Here is a 17,466-nt window from a genome sequence, read left to right as displayed (position 1 = left end):
TGCCCCATTGTTTTCCCTGAGAGCCATTTCTCAGAGCTTCTCATCAGGTTAATTTTTCCGCTGGCAATGAAACTTGAATCCATTGACCAAGGACTCTGTGCATTACCTCTAGGAACTTAAAAACAAGCAACAGCATTTTAACCAAATGTGCAGGAATCTCCTGAAAATCCATGCATTTCAGTTCTTTGCTTGCAAAAGTATAGCTACTTGTTTTATATATACAGTATATAAATCTCTCTAGACTAATTATTTGTTCCTCACTTTCTATATTCCGTACTTCCTTTGGAGAAAATGAAATTAATTTTGAGTTGACAGTGCTTTTGGTTACCTGATTCTTTAATATTTTCAACATCAATTTTAGGTCCTGATTTTCTATGGGCTTAGGGCGGATCATAATAATATTTAAAAATTCTTTATAGTTTAGAGAGGTCTGTTATGAAAGAGATTCCCTCTGAGTTCTTAGACGTATATGTAAGTGCTATTTAGAACTGTGCAGACAATAAGCAGATTACTCTGAAAATCTTCTTGGCTGCAAAATGTATTCTATATTTTGGAACTTCATGATCTTGTAGAACTAGACAGCCGTGGATAGCAGGTTAATAGGAGGCCAAAAAGTCAAGATGCGTCTTCCTTGAGTTCATCAAAGCTGCCATAAATTATTTGTGCAACAGTCTTGAACAAATCTCCCACCTGTCAGCTATAATTTCGGCAGCATCTTAAAAGAGAAAGAAAAATCAATTCAGAACTGTTTTGTGTATAATGATTAAAGGGAATGACTTACCTTAAGCAGTAAACTAATTCCATTTACTTTGAATAAGCCTACTTTTGTCTTCTCCAGTCACTGAAATGTCTGCTTTTTACACTTACTCACCAAAGTGCATTGCTTTATGGTTTGTTTTTGTGCTTGAAGGGAGGTCATATTACATGTGCCACCTTCAGTATGTTTGAACCAATAAGTGGTGGAACTTGGGAGTTTACTGACCTTTGGTCCCATGCTTCTATTTTAACGGTGCAGTACTAATTGTACAGAGTTTATTGTTGCATACTTGTGCTCCATCAGCGTCCTCAAGACAGCCACTAGGCTAAAATCTTTTCCATGATCATTATCGTCACATACATCATATTCTGAGAATACTGACAGAAAGATTTTAATGGCTGGGAAGCTTTCCCGGGCTGATGCTAGTGGAATCTGAAGCATTCATCATTCTCTTCATTAGTGCTTCTGCGGTCACCAGAAATTCTTGTCAGCAGCTCTGGGTATGCATTTTGAATATATCCTTGAGGGCATATATCTACCTCGGTTAAAATTCAAGTTACGAGTTTTTTCCTTCCTCAGAAACAAATTACATTATTTAGGTGTAACTAACAAAGGCGGTAACAAAGGTGTAACTAAAGCTGTCAATCTTCAAATCTGGAGTTATAATTCCAGTCTGCAAATCTGGTACATCTGAATGTTTGCAAATTAAGCTGATTTTGGATCACTTCTGATATTACTTTCTCAAGATCCAGGTACATGCAACACCTTTAGTTTTTTGCATGTGTGGCTTTTTTGGTGGGGGGAAACAGAAGCACAATTTGCTCTTGCTGTATTGTTGCATATAGATGTGCCCATCTGTCTCTTAGGGCTGGTTTCTCAGGTTTAGAAAATGAATGCCGTACAACCCTTCTGTGTTGCTGTTTAGTTCAAGGATAGTGTTGCGTGGTTTGATGGTCCTTCATGTCAAAATTCCCTGTCTGTGGAGACTTGGCACACCAAAGAGAGAGATTTGTGTCTAGTTTTCTTACCAATGTGCTCAATTTCATGTCTAGGGAGCTTATGATGCAAGAGGACTTCCCATCCACTTTCTGAAGGGGGCAAAGTTCCAGGAGAGCTGTTTCACACCATGTAAACAAGGGTCTAAGCTATTGGGTGAAGTTTTCCAGAGATCAGAGGCCAGGGTTGGTGTCTGGGCCAAGATTTCCATACAGGCATATTTGCACTCAGGCACCTTCTTGATCGCTTAGCATTTGCAGTTACGCTGATTACCTTGCTTGACTGCATTTTCATGCAGGGTTTTCTTAAACAGCAAAACCATCTTTTGCCATTTGTGAATTTGTGAGTACAGTGGTACTTCTGGTTGCGAACGGGATCCATTCCGGAGCCCCGTTCACAACATGAGCAGAACACAACCTAGGAGTCTGCGTGTGCGCGGGCCGCGATTTGCCGCTTCTGCGCATGTGCGTGACGTCATTTTGAGTGTCTGCGCATGCGCGAGCAGCGAAACCTGGAAGTAACCTTTTCTGGTACTTCCGGGTCGCTGTGGGACGCAACCTAAAAAGATTTAACCTGAAGCAAACGTATTATTATTGATGAGGAATTTGTATTATAATAAATAGGATTCATACTTTAGGAAAGTTATGTGACATCAGAGTGAATGAGGCATCAGTCTGGGAGTTTCAAGGCAACCACTGTTTTGAGACATGGAGGAAGATTTCAGTGAAACAGTACATGAGCTCATGGAACTGTTCCTCCCGGAGCTGGTTGGACATAAGTAGAGCATGTTGAATCAGGCCAATGCCCACCTGCATATTTTATTTATAAAACACCTACAGTTACTGGATGCAGTAAAATAAAAAAGAAATGACAATTCTCAGCTCACATGTAACCAATATAATTGGAGTGGTAAGGGAACAGGCATGAAAAGGGGGGCAAGGCAGTATGAAACAACAGAGTCTGAATTTTTTTAAGTATCGAAAGAGTTTGCAGAAGAAAATGCTGTTCAGAATTAATAGTTTCCCATAAGTTTTTTAAAAGATAGATACTAAGAAGCAGCAGGTTCCAGATGTAGGGGCAAACCTGAACAGCTGGTGAGTAATAGCACAAAGGAAAACAGAAGCCTTGCAGGAGATGAGCATGTCATATAGTATGGCTTGAAGTTGGCTTGTTTTTTTAATAACCATAGTTACGGCAAAGCACAGTTTGTCTGGTGGTAAATGTCACAGCAAGCTGTGGTTAGTTTAAAATAGAAGGGAAAAGCTTCAGCTTCAGAGAGCCAGTGTGGTGTAGTGGTTAAGAGTGGTAGTCTCGTAATCTGGGGAACCGGGTTCGTGTCTCCGCTCCTCCACATGCAGTTGCTGGGTGGCCTTGGGCTAGTCACACTTCTTTGAAGTCTCTCAGCCCCACTCACCTCACAGAGTGTTTGTTGTGGGGGAGGAAGGGAAAGGAGAAGGTTAGCCGCTTTGAGACTCCTGCGGGTAGTGATAAAGCGGGATATCAAATCCAAAACTACTACTCTTCTTCTTCTTCTTCTTCTTCTTCTTCTTCTTCTTCTTCTTCTTCTTCTTCTTCTTCTTCTTCTTCTTTTCTCACACCTAAACAGGAAGAAAGGGAAAAGGGGAGGAAAAGTTTACATCCTCTAGTCTGACTGTGGCTTGTCCACATCACACCAGAGACAAAGCTAGGGGTTAGCAAAACTGGCCCCTACTGGGGGCCCAGGTCCAGGAGGAGCACAAAATTCACCTATCAAACTATGGAGTGTGTGTTGTATGGAATGTATGGCGCTGCAGCACTGCTATCGCAGCAAGATGAAACACAGGAGAAGCTTCCCGTCCTTCTTGTACCGCAGCACAAAGGTGTTTGCTATTGCAGTAAAGTGATTTTTCGGTGTGTGCTGATACAGTGGTACCTTCAGGTTACAGACTCCGCTAACCCAGAAATAATACCTCGGGTTAAGAACTTTGCTTCAGGATGAGAACAGAAATCGTGTTCCGGCGGCGTGGCAGCAGCAGGAGGCCCCATTAGCTAAAATTGTGCTTCAGGTTAAGAACAGTTTCAGGTTAAGAATGGCCCTCCGGAACAAATTAAGTACTTAACCTGAGGTACCACTGCATAGCTCCTTGCCAAGGGTGCAAGGGACCCTAGGTACGCCTCTGCACCACACCAAACAGCCGTTCAGCATTTTGTGTGAAAGAGGCCAATATATCGAGAGGAGCATGATAGAGACAACGTGAGTCAGCAGAAGAAGATAAAGGCATAAATGTTGGACCAGCTTTTCAGTACCAGATAGATTCTACTTTATGGTCAATCAGAAATAAATGATGAGACTGCCTTGTCTTTACCTACGTAGCTTTTCTTCTAAAAAATTGTATTCAGCATGAATTAACATTTTTAACTCACAATTGCCAGATGCAAAAAGCAGTTCTAAGCAAGCGAAAAATCGCATTTGGCAGTTTTCAACCCTTGGGCGATCTAGCTTGAAGACTCACACCCCCTTATAACTTTTGGAAATGGTCAGTGTTAAAAGGGATTGTGCTGATAGTTTGCCCAATATATTAATATTCCAAGTGCTGCTGAAGCCTGTTGGTCAGCTTCCTTGGCTAATGAGGCTGCAGGTGATATTTTCTGCTGTTTTTCAAAACCCATTTTGCATTGTAACCAGGGAGCTGCCTGTTCTCTTTGGCAAACTAGCAGCAGGCTCTTTGGATAGCAACTGGAGAATCTTCCGTGGATACCTGTAGCTGACCTACTTCTAGCTTCCTTTTATTTAATTTCACTGTCACTGCTTCAGAGGAGGGCTGCCATACATTAGCAGACCTGGCACCCAGAATCACACTTTACCCAAAAGAGTAGAGCACAGCTGAGTTTTTACAATACAAATGCTTGGCAGGTATCTGATCTTTCTCTCTGCCCTAGCTTAGTGTTTCTGTTCTCAATAATTTTAACAGGCACAGAAGTGGGAATTCTGTTCACATTTACCTGGAATAAGTTCCATTGAGCTCACTGGGGCTTACTTCTGAGTAGACATGAATAATAATAATAATAATTTATTTATACCCTGTCCATCTGGCTGGGTTTCCCCAGCCACCCTGGGCAGCTCCCAACAGAATATTAAAAACACAATAAAATATCAAACGATAAAAAATTCCCAGTACAGTGTTGCCTTCGGATGTCTTCTAAAATTCAGATAGTTGGGAGGGTGTTCTACAGGGTGGGCAGGGAGGATGTCACTACCGAGAAGGTCCTCTGCCTGGTTCCCTGTCACCTCACTTCTCGCAGTGAGGGAACCACCAGAAGGCCCTCAGTGGCTGCGGAAACCCAGCCAGATGGGCAGGGTAGAAATAATAAAGTTGTTGTTGTTGTTGTTGTTGTTGTTGTTGTTGTTGTTGTTATGCTTGTGCTAGTGGACCAGACAGTGTTGTTTATTCCCCATCTTTCAATAGCCTTAAAAAAATAAATCTCATCCCATTGGTCTAAATGGGAGAAAAATGAATACACCAGCCCAAGAGCAGGGTAACTGGGGAACTGGTAAGGCTTTAGATCCCATAGATCCACAGCTCCATTGATCCACACCTGACATGCCCCTGTTTCCCCCCTCTTTGTTGTGGAAACACTAACAGCAGAGAATAATTCTAGGAGTTGAGTTTCCTCTTTGAGGGCATATCTCCCTCTCCATCCACAGAAAGAGCTCCACCAAATCTTATGAGACACCCTTCCAGGGACCATAGAATTGGTTCATCACCATTATCCTGATTTATAGGCAAGACACATCTTCATTCTTATTTATGGGCATAGCCTCCATAAGGCACCTTGCATAGTCATTAAATAAAATAAAATTTTATATTTAAAAATTTAAAATTTAAAAACGAGAAAATCAGCATAGGAAAACAGCATGAAATTTTAAAACAGGTCAATCAATTAAAAATATAAATGGATTAGGCAGCAAAATATAAGCCAGCAAAGCAAATTAGCAGTATTGGTCTAAATGCAGATTGACATGCTGATTTACTACATCAGTGAGAACAAGGACTAAGTTTTACTTGTTTGCGAAGAAATGGTTTAAGACAGTTGCAGTGTACTATAAAGGCCGAGTATCCAAAATAAAACGATGCATTGTTTGAAAAGAAAAAAATAGAAACTCATTATTTTTAAGCTAATCACAATATCCCGAAGAAATCTGACATGGTTTTTGTGACGTTCTGGGAAAGGCAACCCTGATGTTTTGCAAATAGTAACAAGGGGAAAGACCAATTAAATTGATGGCAGTTTGTGACAGCAGGAGTTAATAGTGCTACAGGCTGGTACAATGCTACTTCCGTGGAAAATGCAGTCTAGCGGTGGCAGACCCAAGTTTCTTCCAGGTAAAAAAGGTAAAGGGGCCCCTGACCGTTAAGTCCAGTCGCTGACGGCTCTGGGGTTGTGGCGCTCATCTCGCTTTACTGGTGTTTGTCCACAGACAGTTTTTCCAGGTCATGTGGCCAGCATGACTAAGCCGCTTCTGGTGAAACAGAGCAGTGCACGGAAACACCATTTAAGGAATTAAGGAAACAAACAGGATTCTTCTCATGGGTCTTCATTCTGCTCTTTGTGGGACGCGAGTGGCGCTGTGGTCTAAACCACCAAGCCTCTTGGGCTTGCTGATCGTAAGGTCAGTAGTTCGAATCTGCAGAACAGGGTGAGCTCCCATTGCTATGTCCTTGCTCCTGCCAACCTAGCAGTTTGAAAACACCAGTGTGAGTAGACAAATAGGTATCACTGAGGCAGGAAGGTAAACAGTGTTTCTGTGCAATCTGGCATTCATCACCGTGTTCCGTTGTGCCAGAAGCAGTTTAGTCATGCTGGTCACATGACCTGGAAAAGCTGTCTGTGGACAAACGCTGGCTCCCACGGCCTGAAAGTGAGATGAGTGCTGCAACCCCATAGTTTAATTTGATTAGACTTAACCTTCCAGTGGTCCTTTACCTTTGCCTTTCATTGTCCTCTGAGTTTTGACTGTAAGAAAAGCGTTCAAGTTAGACTATTGGGGCAGCCATATTCCTTCCTAATCATTCTTTTTCCTAACAGATAATCAGAAATCATAGGTGACTTTCTTTGTGTCTCTATGCTTCGTGGTGGAAGCAGTCATGCTTTTTCTGTGTTGTTCCCTCAAGAATTTTGGAACATCATCATGTCTGATCACTCCCTGGGGGAATTTTTGCTGTATTTGTATTCACAGCATACAGCAGCAAGGAGCCCACAAACTAGCCACCCCAGGATGTGGGTGGTTTGATGCCCTATTTTGATTTTTTTAAATTAAAAAACAGTTTTAAAGTAATGAAGCGGCTCACAATACTTCGACACCTAGTAAAGGGATTCTCCAGAGTGCAGACTCTGAAGTGGACTCATGATAATATTTGTGTCATGATCCACCCAAATCTAATCAGGCGAGTTTGCTTTGGAATTTTTCTAAGATGCCTTCCCCATTGCTATACATCCTTCAAATGTCCAAGCTAGTATTCTGTGATAATTGCACAAACAGGAAAAGAAGACCTATTGGACCTTCTGCTCTATTACATGGTGAACCCAGCAACTAACAGTAGGATTACTGCACATTGGTTACTGCTGTTGTTTGTTTGCATCTTGTTGGGCCTAGCCTTCTTGTGCCATATATAAGTGGATGCATGCAGCAACACGTAGACAGATTGTGATTTAAGAACGGGGGAGGACTTGTAAAATGTGAGATATTTGTACTGCTGGCTGTAAATGCTACCGTCATCACCTATCCCAGCCTAGAAACACATTTACATTTTCATCTCACACTGGAACTCTTCCCAGAAACGGTTAAACAAAACACGGTGTGAAATCATCCCTCTACCTACAATTCATTTTGGATGAGATTTCCGAAAGGTCATAATATGAGTCCAGTAATCCCCTTGATTTAGAGAAGCATTTGTGCATCCACCTATCTTTTGTGCTTGCTGATTAATAACTGTACGCACTTTAATTACATTGCCATTTTGAAAAACCATCTGAGAAATGGAGTGAAATAACTTTGGATACAAACCATGAAGGAAAACTGAGATTCAAAGAGGCCTCTCTTTCGTTCTAACGGCTCTAAAGTGGTACCTCCTCCCCTCCACCTTCGCAATTCAGGGTGTGCATGTCAGGTTTGCTTGCTGAGTTCCTGAAAAAAGAACACAAAGGACAAGGACCAGATGGGACAGTCTAAATGTGGTAGATGTGCTTAACACCTTCTCTGCCTGACACCAAATGCCCTGGAAATCTGAACGCAGTGTGTTCAAGTCATTCAAGTTAGAACTCATCTTTCTTTATTTCAAATGTTATATGCATGAAGTGGGGAGGGATCCACACAACTAAAAGGCTTGTGAGGCTGTGATACTGGCCTCACCCTTGATGAGATACAAATTTCCCTGGTGCTGTGCATAGTGACTACCCATTAGTGTTGATGTCTGCAGGAGGTGTCTCTATGCATTTTTACAGGAACTGGAACCTGCTTATGGAGCTCTGTCCTAGCTGATATCGTCCCCCACACTGACAAAGTTTAGGCGTCACCTTAAAACACCAGTTTTGCTAGGCTTGTGGTGCCTAGATGTATATTAGAACAATAAGAGTTTTAGCACCAGCCATTGGATTTTAAGCGTTTTTATTAATCTGCTATAATTTTGACAATAAATTCATGATACCTGTGTTATATTGTAAGATTGTTGTTAGCTGGGCCCAAGTTTTGCCAGAAGGAAGGTGTGGAATGAAAATAGCATGATAATAATTAAATATAACCTGAGTGACCAGGGAAGTCTTGTTGTGTAAAGCTCTATGAGCCTAGACTTTCCTCTGCAGACATCCACAGTGAACACATGGATGTCTGGTACAGAAGAAGCAGCATGGCATCTCTGTACTGTTAACTAGTAATAATATTAATAATAAGTTATTATTTATATGCTGCCCATCTGACTGCGTTGCCCCAGCCACTCTGGGCAGCTTCCAACAAATTAAATAATCAAACACAGTAAAACACCATGTATTAAAAACTTCCCTGCCTTCAGATGTCTTCTAAAAATCAGATAGTTGAATGGGAGGCCATTCTACAGAGCGGGTGCCACTACTGAGAAGGCCCTCTGCCTGGTTCCCTATAACCTCACTTCTTGCAATGAAGAAACCTCCAGAAGGCCACTTGGAGTTGGAACTCAGTGTCTGGGCTGGATGATGGGGGTGGAGATGTTCCTTCGGGTATACAGATCCAAGGCCATTTAGGGCTTTGAAGGTCAGCACCAACACTTTGAATTGTGCTCGGAAATGTAGTGTGATGCCAATGTGGTGTGGTTGCTAGAAACTGGACTAGGAACTGGAAAATCAGCCTTCAAATCCCACTCAGCCATGAAGCTCACTGAGTATCCTTGGGGCAGTCATTGTCTGCCAGCACCTTGTGATGGGCAGCACCTTGTGACATCTTGAGCTCCCTAGAGGAAAAGTGGAATATAAATGTATTGAAACAAAACACCCATGTGTACCCCCTTCCTACTTATAAAGTGAGGAGAGACATCTAAGGCCCCATCTGCACTGTGCATTTAAAGTTACAGTGGCATTTTGGGTTACAGACGCTTCAGGTTACAGACTCCGCTAACCCAGAAATAGTACCTCGGGTTAAGAACTTTGCTTCAGGATGAGAACAGAAATCGCATGGCGGTGGCGCAGTGGCAGCGGGAGGCCCCATTAGCTAAAGTGGTACCTCAGGTTAAGAATAGTTTCAGGTTAAGAACGGACTTCCAGAACGAATTAAGTTCTTAACCCAAGGTACCACTGTATACAACTTTATAGACAGTCATTGCTTCCTCCAAAGCATCCTGAGAAATGTAGTTCCTTAAGCATGCTGAGGGTTGTTAGGATATACCTACTCCCCTCACAGAAATACAATCCCCAGAGTTCAGTGGGAAGATGGATTGAGTTAAACCTCTCTCTCTGATCATTGTAGCTCTGTGGGGTCAAAAGAGGTCCCCTAACAAATCTCAGCATTCTTAACTAGAGTTCACAGGATTCTTTAGGGGAAGCCCAAATCATTCCAGAGACCAGTTCAAGGACATGCTCTGTTATTTATTCAAGATGCCATCAAAGGGTCTTGCAGCTGGTGGTTAGTTTCCTTCACTTCTAGTACTTTTATTACTCCAAATGTACTTTTATTACTCCAAAATGAACAATAGAGTCTATTAGCTTATTTACAGACTGTTTTAATGAAAACCGAAACCAATGGGGTCAGTACGAGGTAATAAATGTCAAGGAGTGCAGGAGAATATAGATGTAGTCTGTTCTGTTCCCTGGTCTCAAGGATCTGTTTGCTACACAATGACAATGCTGATTTTCCCTTTAGTCATTGCTCTTAGTCCTCTGTGGTTTGATAGGCCAGGACATAGCTCTCAGGAGTCTTTGGTGCCTTCAGTTGTCCTTGATAGAGGGTCACATGCCCTGTCTTGCTCCCATAGAAGTTCACATCGAGGCCAGAATTCAGCATTCTCAGGGTTTCTGTTCTTAATGTATTTCACACTTGATCAAACTATTATTTGTAGTTAATAATGAGCTTTCAAAAAGTTAATAATGGGCTTTCAAAAAGTGTGAGGCATAGACAGGAATCGAGGCAAAGCTATTCTAAGGCAATATTAACACTATTTCTGTAATATTTACTTTCTAACTGTCATGTGGTACAGCTTGTTAACAAATTATGCATGTTTTGTTAGACAATATGAACTCAACTACTGTATGTATCCTGATTTATAACAAGAAAATATACTCTCTGGTCATTTAAACTATTATGAGTTGTTTTATCACAAATTTACCACCTGGTGTTTCAAACAGAAGAACTTTGTAAAAGAAATATTGTAAGGAGCTTTCGCGAACAGACAGAGTAATTGTAAAGAGCAGTGTTTTTAAAATCTAAAGCTTTCTGTCTTTCTGTCACTTTGTGCTTAAATCAGCAAATTCAAGCTTTATGCCAGGTCAAAAATAGAAACCCCATGCAGGAAAATCCCACAAAGATTTGTTCGAAATAGGTCAGAATACCAAATTACGCTTCCATTGTGTGATACTCGGAATCTTAAGACTTCAAAACACAAAAAGGGAGCTACTCAGAAGAATCAAATTGCTCCCTAACAATGGCTCATGTTCTTAAAAGACCCCTTCGGTTTTTCATTCCTTTTCATGCCTTTGCTTTCCTTTGCAATACCACCAACCACCTTAGCATTTAAGAACAGACATAGAGAAAAAGAAATACCGTATTTTTTGCTCTATAAGACTCACTTTTCTCCTCCTAAAAAGTAAGGGGAAATGTGTGTGCGTCTTATGGAGCGAATGCAGGCTGAGCAGCTATCTCAGAAGCCAGAACAGCAAGAGGGATTGCTGCTTTCACTGCGCAGCGATCCCTCTTGCTGTTCTGGCTTCTGAGATTCAGAATATTTTTTTTCTTGTTTTCCTCCTCCAAAAAACTAGGTGCGTCTTGTGGTCTGGTGTGTCTTATAGAGCAAAAGATACGGTAATTACTTTTAGCAAAATTACAAAAAAAACCCCTCCAAAACCCCAACTTCAGTGCAATGATGGGCATGTCTAGGAACTGCATGCATGCTGCTATGGGTTTTGTGATGAAAGAAAGGTAGGCTGTTAATGTACAAGAATAAATAAATGCAGTGTGGCCTGAGGGGCTGAGCTCTAGTTAGGTCATGCACAAGAAGATGCCCTCAGATACCCTCCAAGTGTCCTGATTTTCCAGGGACAGTGTTATATACTAAGCTTGGATCCTACAACAATAGGCAGGTAGGATCCTGGGATGCAACAACTGATTGGCCTGCAGGAGAAGACCAATCAGGCTCCAGGAGGTAAGCAGAATCAGCTAATCAGATGGGACTCATTGTGTAAATAATGTATATAAAGGCCTGAGGTTTTGGGGGGAAATTCAATCACTGTTTTACAAGCTGCAATAAAGAGCATGAAATCACTGCAGGACTCTGAGTATATTTCAGACAGTCTCAGAATTACAAAAGCCATCCTGGCTTCTGATTTGATCTCAGAATGTCCCTATTTCCCCTGCCAGTAGTGCCTCCGCCAAGCTTAGGGAGTAGGATGAACTGGTGCTTACACTCAGCGTTGGTGGCAGTGGCTATGAGGGAGCATCCCATTGTCTCTCCATGGCTGCTGCTGCCCTGGAAAGAATTGTGCTGTGTTCCAGTGGTGGCGCCCGCCCTTCCACTGGTAGAAAATGCTCGGGGGGGGCTGGGGGAGCCAAAATTTGGGGGGGTGAGTCAATGAGGACCATTTGTCTGGGAATTAGTAACTCCAGCGGGGCCAGCAACAGAAACACAGAAGCCAAATGTCTCTATTTTCATCTGAGGAATGGTGGAGGGTATGGAAGATTGGGGAAATGATCTGGTGAGATGCAGGCCACATGTCAAATAACAACTCCCCCCCCAAAAAAAGTCTTCTGGATTTGAAAGTATTTCAGTTTTGAATGCTCTTTCATGTAGACCAAGCCCTGCAGATGGAACAGTAGAGAGGGAGAAAGGTTCTATGCCAAATCTTTCGTTATTGTGCTGTCTAGTTTTTGACACAGAGGAGCAGTCAAGAATTCGACCATCTGCCTGCAGTCTGAAGTGCTACCATCTATGGGCAGCACACTTGAACACTTCCACTGGAGAGGTGGGTTTTGATAGGGAGTTTGAAGGAAAAGTGGGATGTACATGCACTTACCATGTTGGTAGCCAACCTGGGACATCCTACATCAGTACAGAGACTTGTTTCATGAGCCAAGGCAGTAGAATTGTGTTTGTTTTTAAATGTGTCGTCTTCATAGTAGAAATAATTCCTGTGTCCTTAGCCTGCAGGTGATTGGTAAGATATTTGAAAGTGGATGCACTTAACTGCTTTTCAGAATCAAGCAGCCAACACCCTATCTTCTGGATTCAAGGTATTATGAAGCAGCAAAATGGTGGCTCTGTAGAGTTTGATCACAGGCTATGTTTCTTTGACTTCAGGTTGGCTTCATGAACTAGGAAAACGTTTGGAGTCTCCCTACCTTGGCAATAATACATCAGGAGGCCCATCCCTCAGAAGTGCCTATATTGCTGCCCTCTACTTCACCCTCAGCAGCCTCACCAGCGTTGGGTTTGGTAACGTCTCAGCCAACACTGATGCTGAGAAGATTTTTTCCATTTGCACAATGCTGATAGGGGGTAAGTAAACGTATTAAGTGCAGAAGGGAGAACCTGGGGTGGGGTGGGGGTAGGAATGCAGTAGTTCAGAACTATGGTGCATGCAGCAGCACCGTGAAGGGTTAATAATTGTAGGAGCAGCCATGTGCCTTCCAGATTCAGCATAGGAAGAAGAACCCTTACCAGTTGTTCTTACTAGTGACAGGACTGGTTGAAGTCATTTTACATTAAGATATTGAACTTCCATTTGTAAATAGCAGTGTCTGTTCTTATTAAAAGTCTGGGAACAACTCTAATTTTCTATTAAAGTAACAACATTGGGCTGGGGGTGAGGGAATATTTTCAGGTGGTACTTCAGTACAAATTAAACCAAATTCTAAATAGTAAACTAATCAATGATGCCTTTTTAAAGCAAGGCTGAGGTTCGTCAGAAAACATTATAAAAAAACGCATTTTGTTATGTATTAGGCTGTAAGATTGACAACATTGCAGCTGAACTAATTAAGCCATGCAAATTTCACACCACACAGCTGTGATTGTTGTAGTTATTGTCGAGTGAAGCATTAATATTCATCGTGCAGCACAGAACTTTAGACTCCATCCTTAAAAAGCAAGCGTTTGGGGCATGCTACAGATAAACAAGTTGTTGTTGTTGTTGTTACTATTGCTAAGTAAATTTCTATACTGCCCTTTATCCGAAGATCACAGGGAAGTTTGCAATACAAAAACACAAACATACATTTGATAATAATAAAAACAATACACACACACACACACAGAGAGAGAGAGAGAGAGAGAGAGTTTAAATGATCAACAAAAATTGTTTTATTAGCCCAAAGGCCTCGTGGAAAAGGAAATATTTTGCCTGGTGCCTATACGGACCTTTGTTTTGTTCAAATCTTGCTTTGGACCCATTCTGCATGGCTGTGATCTTAAGTTCAGCAGCGCTCATGTCCCACCGTGAGTAAAAGGAGAACCCAACAACCTAGAGCTTGCTGAATACAATATAGATATACACAAAGAAAAAACAAACAAACCTGAGTTAGCACTGGAAAAGAAAGTTACTGCTATCAAATATCACACTGAATTAAATCTACTAATAACCTATTATGTAAAGCCACTTGTGATATTGAACTGATTGTCCTAGATTTGGTGCTGAATGTTTATCATTACCTAATGTTCACTCCAGACCTAGCCTGCATGGCTGTTCTCTGTTATAACTTCCTCATTAAGTAGGAATTGAAAAGCTGACAGTGTGAGATATTCTCAACACTGAGGAAAATATTCATGCAAAAAGGAGGGGGGCTGGGAAATGAGGAAAAACAGTCTTCCTCCCAGCTGTATTAATATCCCTGTTCTGTTTTGAAAACAAATAGCTGTGATTATAATCAGCTGAAAGAGGAGCAGTGTCTTATTAATTAGATGAGTAAACTTTATGTGATTTACTATCATAATTAGCTAAGCAAAACCTATAATAATATTAATGTAAGGGAAGTGAGCAGAATGGAACTGGTCACTGGGGACGTAGTTAGGAAATAGTCAAGAAGAAATCCAAGTTACTCTCAGGTACATTTTTCTGACTGGATCTCAATGGCAAAACTCACATTAATTCTAATAGGCTGAGATCACTGTTTAAAATGCCATGGAGTGCAGTTTACTAAATTAGAAATAACCTTAATTCTTTTTGCTATGGATAAGGAACACATATTATGTTGTTTAAAATAGTAAGATTTTTTATTTTAAAAAAACCAATAACAATATTCTAGGAACATAAAATATATTCTTTCAGTTTTAGTTCTCTCTGTGGACTACAGTTATTATCTGGGTCAGGAATGTAATGTAGAAGCAAGAAAGAATTTTCATTTGTTGGGGGGTGGGGAAGTAGTGGCAGCATATGCCAGGAAAGAGAAAGATAGTTTGAAAAATCTTTATGTTATAAGATTTGGAAAAAATATTAGCTCTTCAATGTATTCACCCAACAGATCTGGGGGTTTAGATTCTGCTGCCAAACATTTCCAAGTGGGAACTGTGCAATATGCAGAAGTACCAGCATAAAAGCAAACTGAAAGTTTTATTACAGGTTCAAATTATAGGTCAGCTGAGCAAATGTATACGTAGCATATAGTAGATTTTAATTCTCCAGCCTTTATCTTCATTTTGCTCTCTTCTGAGACAGATTTGCAAGATGCATTCTGCATATTCTGACTTCCTGGTGTTTTAATAATATTCATGAATGTCCTCTGGTTTTTAGTATGTTTTAAACTGAAATATCACAAAAGCATTTATGAATCTCTACATTTTCCAAACTGCTTTCTCAGCAGAGCAGAGCAGAGCCAGTCATTGATTCTCACTATCAAACTTACTTTATTCATTCCGGATCATTTGCTGCTTGCCTTTTATTATGTTGCCATCATTAATGAGCAAGTTCTTTCTTTCTTTCCTGTAACTCCAGCATCAGTTTTGGCAACAGTGGGGTCTCTTTTCTGCTTCAGTATGGTTTCTCTCTTTTACAGCTTTGATGCATGCCTTGGTGTTTGGTAATGTGACTGCTATTATTCAACGGATGTACTCCAGGTGGTCCCTTTATCACACAAGAACCAAGGACCTGAAGGATTTCATAAGGGTCCATCATCTACCACAGCAGTTAAAGCAAAGAATGCTTGAATATTTCCAAACCACCTGGTCTGTCAATAACGGAATAGATTCCAATGAGGTAATCAGAGTCTTTCTAGCTATAAATTCTTAAATCAACAATGTTGGTGATGTTTTATTTTGCCATTTGGTGACATTGTATTTCTGGAACAATCTTACTTGTATGCATAGGGTGGTATCCAGCATTCTCTGTCCACTAGTGAGAGGGTTAGGTGACAGGTGAGTTTTAATGTTGCGCAACTGAGGAATTCAGCGCAACAATTGTGTTAGCAGAAACTCCCTGTGGAACAGATTGAGCAACCAATTGCGTGAACCAATTAGGGAAGCTTTTAACCAATTTAGGGAAGCTTTTAAGGTTTAATAGGTTATTGTATTTTAGTGTTTTGTTGGAAGCCACCCAGAGTGGCTGGGGAAACCCAGCCAGATGGGCAGGGTATAAATAAATTATTATTATTATTATTATTATTATTATTATTATTATTACCAGGTGCTTCCCGCAACCCGTGACCGTCTCCCCAATAAACATACAAGACGGCAATATGTTTGGTCAATTTAGGTCACAACTTCATTGATTACGGATGTAGAAGTTTGGCATAGGCGTTGGGTATAACTGTTGAACCACCAGCCCACCTGTTGGGGTATACCTGTTAAGGTATCAACCTGGGATGAAGGGGGCCTATGACACACATCAAGTAGGGACCCCTTGTGGGGTTGCTGCTCTGAGGAGTGCTATGGCTGGGCATCTGGACGGAAGTGATTCCTTCTGGATCCCTTTAACAGGATACCTCTGAATACATAAACTTGTGAGTTCAAAGCTAACTTTGTTGCACAGGTGCATTTACCTTCAATGCTTTTGTGGAAGGTGCCTCAAGCAACTTCCATGATCTAGCCAGGAAATAGCCGGTGGATTGGGGTGGAGCCTGAAGGCCACTCCGCCCTGCCCCTAGGGTGGAGCCAGCTGATTAGCCTGCCCATGGTAGGCCAATTATTGGGCAGGGTACTATTCAGTTCCCAGGCCAGCGTGAGGCACATTAGGTGGTCAGCTAGCCTGGGGAAACCCCTCAATAGTTGCTCTCGGCTGGATCAAGGAGCAACAAAGTTAGCTTTGCATTCACATTTCAGCCCCTCGAGCTGAACTTTTTCAGAAACTTTTTCAGCTCTGTATTTTGTTTAAAGGTGATGTGACCACAAACGTACACAGTATTTCAAGTGTGATCGCACAGTTGACTTTGTAAAATGACAAATAGAGGAGCTAAATGGATAAAGGTGTAGATTTACTGAAATTTAACAGGAAACTTTCTCCCCCTTTCTGGCTAGCTTTTAAAGGACTTTCCTGATGAGCTGCGCTCTGACATCACCATGCACTTGAACAAGGAGATTCTGCAGCTGTCCCTTTTTGAGTGTGCCAGCCGCGGGTGCCTCAGGTCTCTGTCTCTGCATATCAAAACCTCCTTTTGTGCTCCTGGGGAGTACCTCCTCCGGCAGGGAGATGCCTTGCAGGCTATCTATTTTGTGTGCTCAGGTTCCATGGAAGTTCTAAAAGATAGCATGGTGCTGGCAATTCTAGGTAAGTTCTTGGATGTGCTCTACTATTGCCAGACGGAGAGTGAAGTTAAAAAAAATATATGGGTAGTGCAATCAAAACTATACGATGTCTCCATGATATATATAGCAAGGTAAACCCTATCTCGACTGAAAGAAAGGCATTTTGCAAAGAAACGCAGATTAACTTTTGGGCGGCCCTCATACATGTTCACTTCATCAAATCTGGCCCTCCTTGGAATTTTTTTGGATCCTCTAGTTCACAAAGTAAGTGCATGCATTTCCCAGTCTCCTGTTCCTCCTCTCCATTTATTTCAGTGGAGTTGGGCC

The 17,466-nt window shown here is 41.6% G+C and overlaps 1 protein-coding gene across 2 annotated transcripts in view; it reads left to right on the top strand.

Moving 5' to 3' along the window:
- Positions 1-17,466, top strand: part of KCNH8 (potassium voltage-gated channel subfamily H member 8) — a 149,450-nt gene that overhangs the window by 96,632 nt on the left and 35,352 nt on the right. For both annotated transcript variants that reach the window (XM_083404681.1, XM_083404680.1), the window contains exons 8-10: positions 12,766-12,963; positions 15,456-15,655; positions 16,912-17,161. In XM_083404681.1, coding sequence (XP_083260807.1) covers positions 12,766-12,963; positions 15,456-15,655; positions 16,912-17,161 — 648 coding nt within the window. The remainder of the gene's footprint in view (positions 1-12,765; positions 12,964-15,455; positions 15,656-16,911; positions 17,162-17,466) is intronic.

The sequence above is a fragment of the Podarcis tiliguerta genome, assembly GCF_965153285.1.
Source record: "Podarcis tiliguerta genome assembly, chromosome: 12".
Taxonomy (NCBI): Eukaryota; Metazoa; Chordata; class Lepidosauria; order Squamata; family Lacertidae; genus Podarcis; species Podarcis tiliguerta.
Note: the sequence above shows the minus strand (reverse complement) of the source record. Positions and strands in the feature narration are given on the sequence as shown.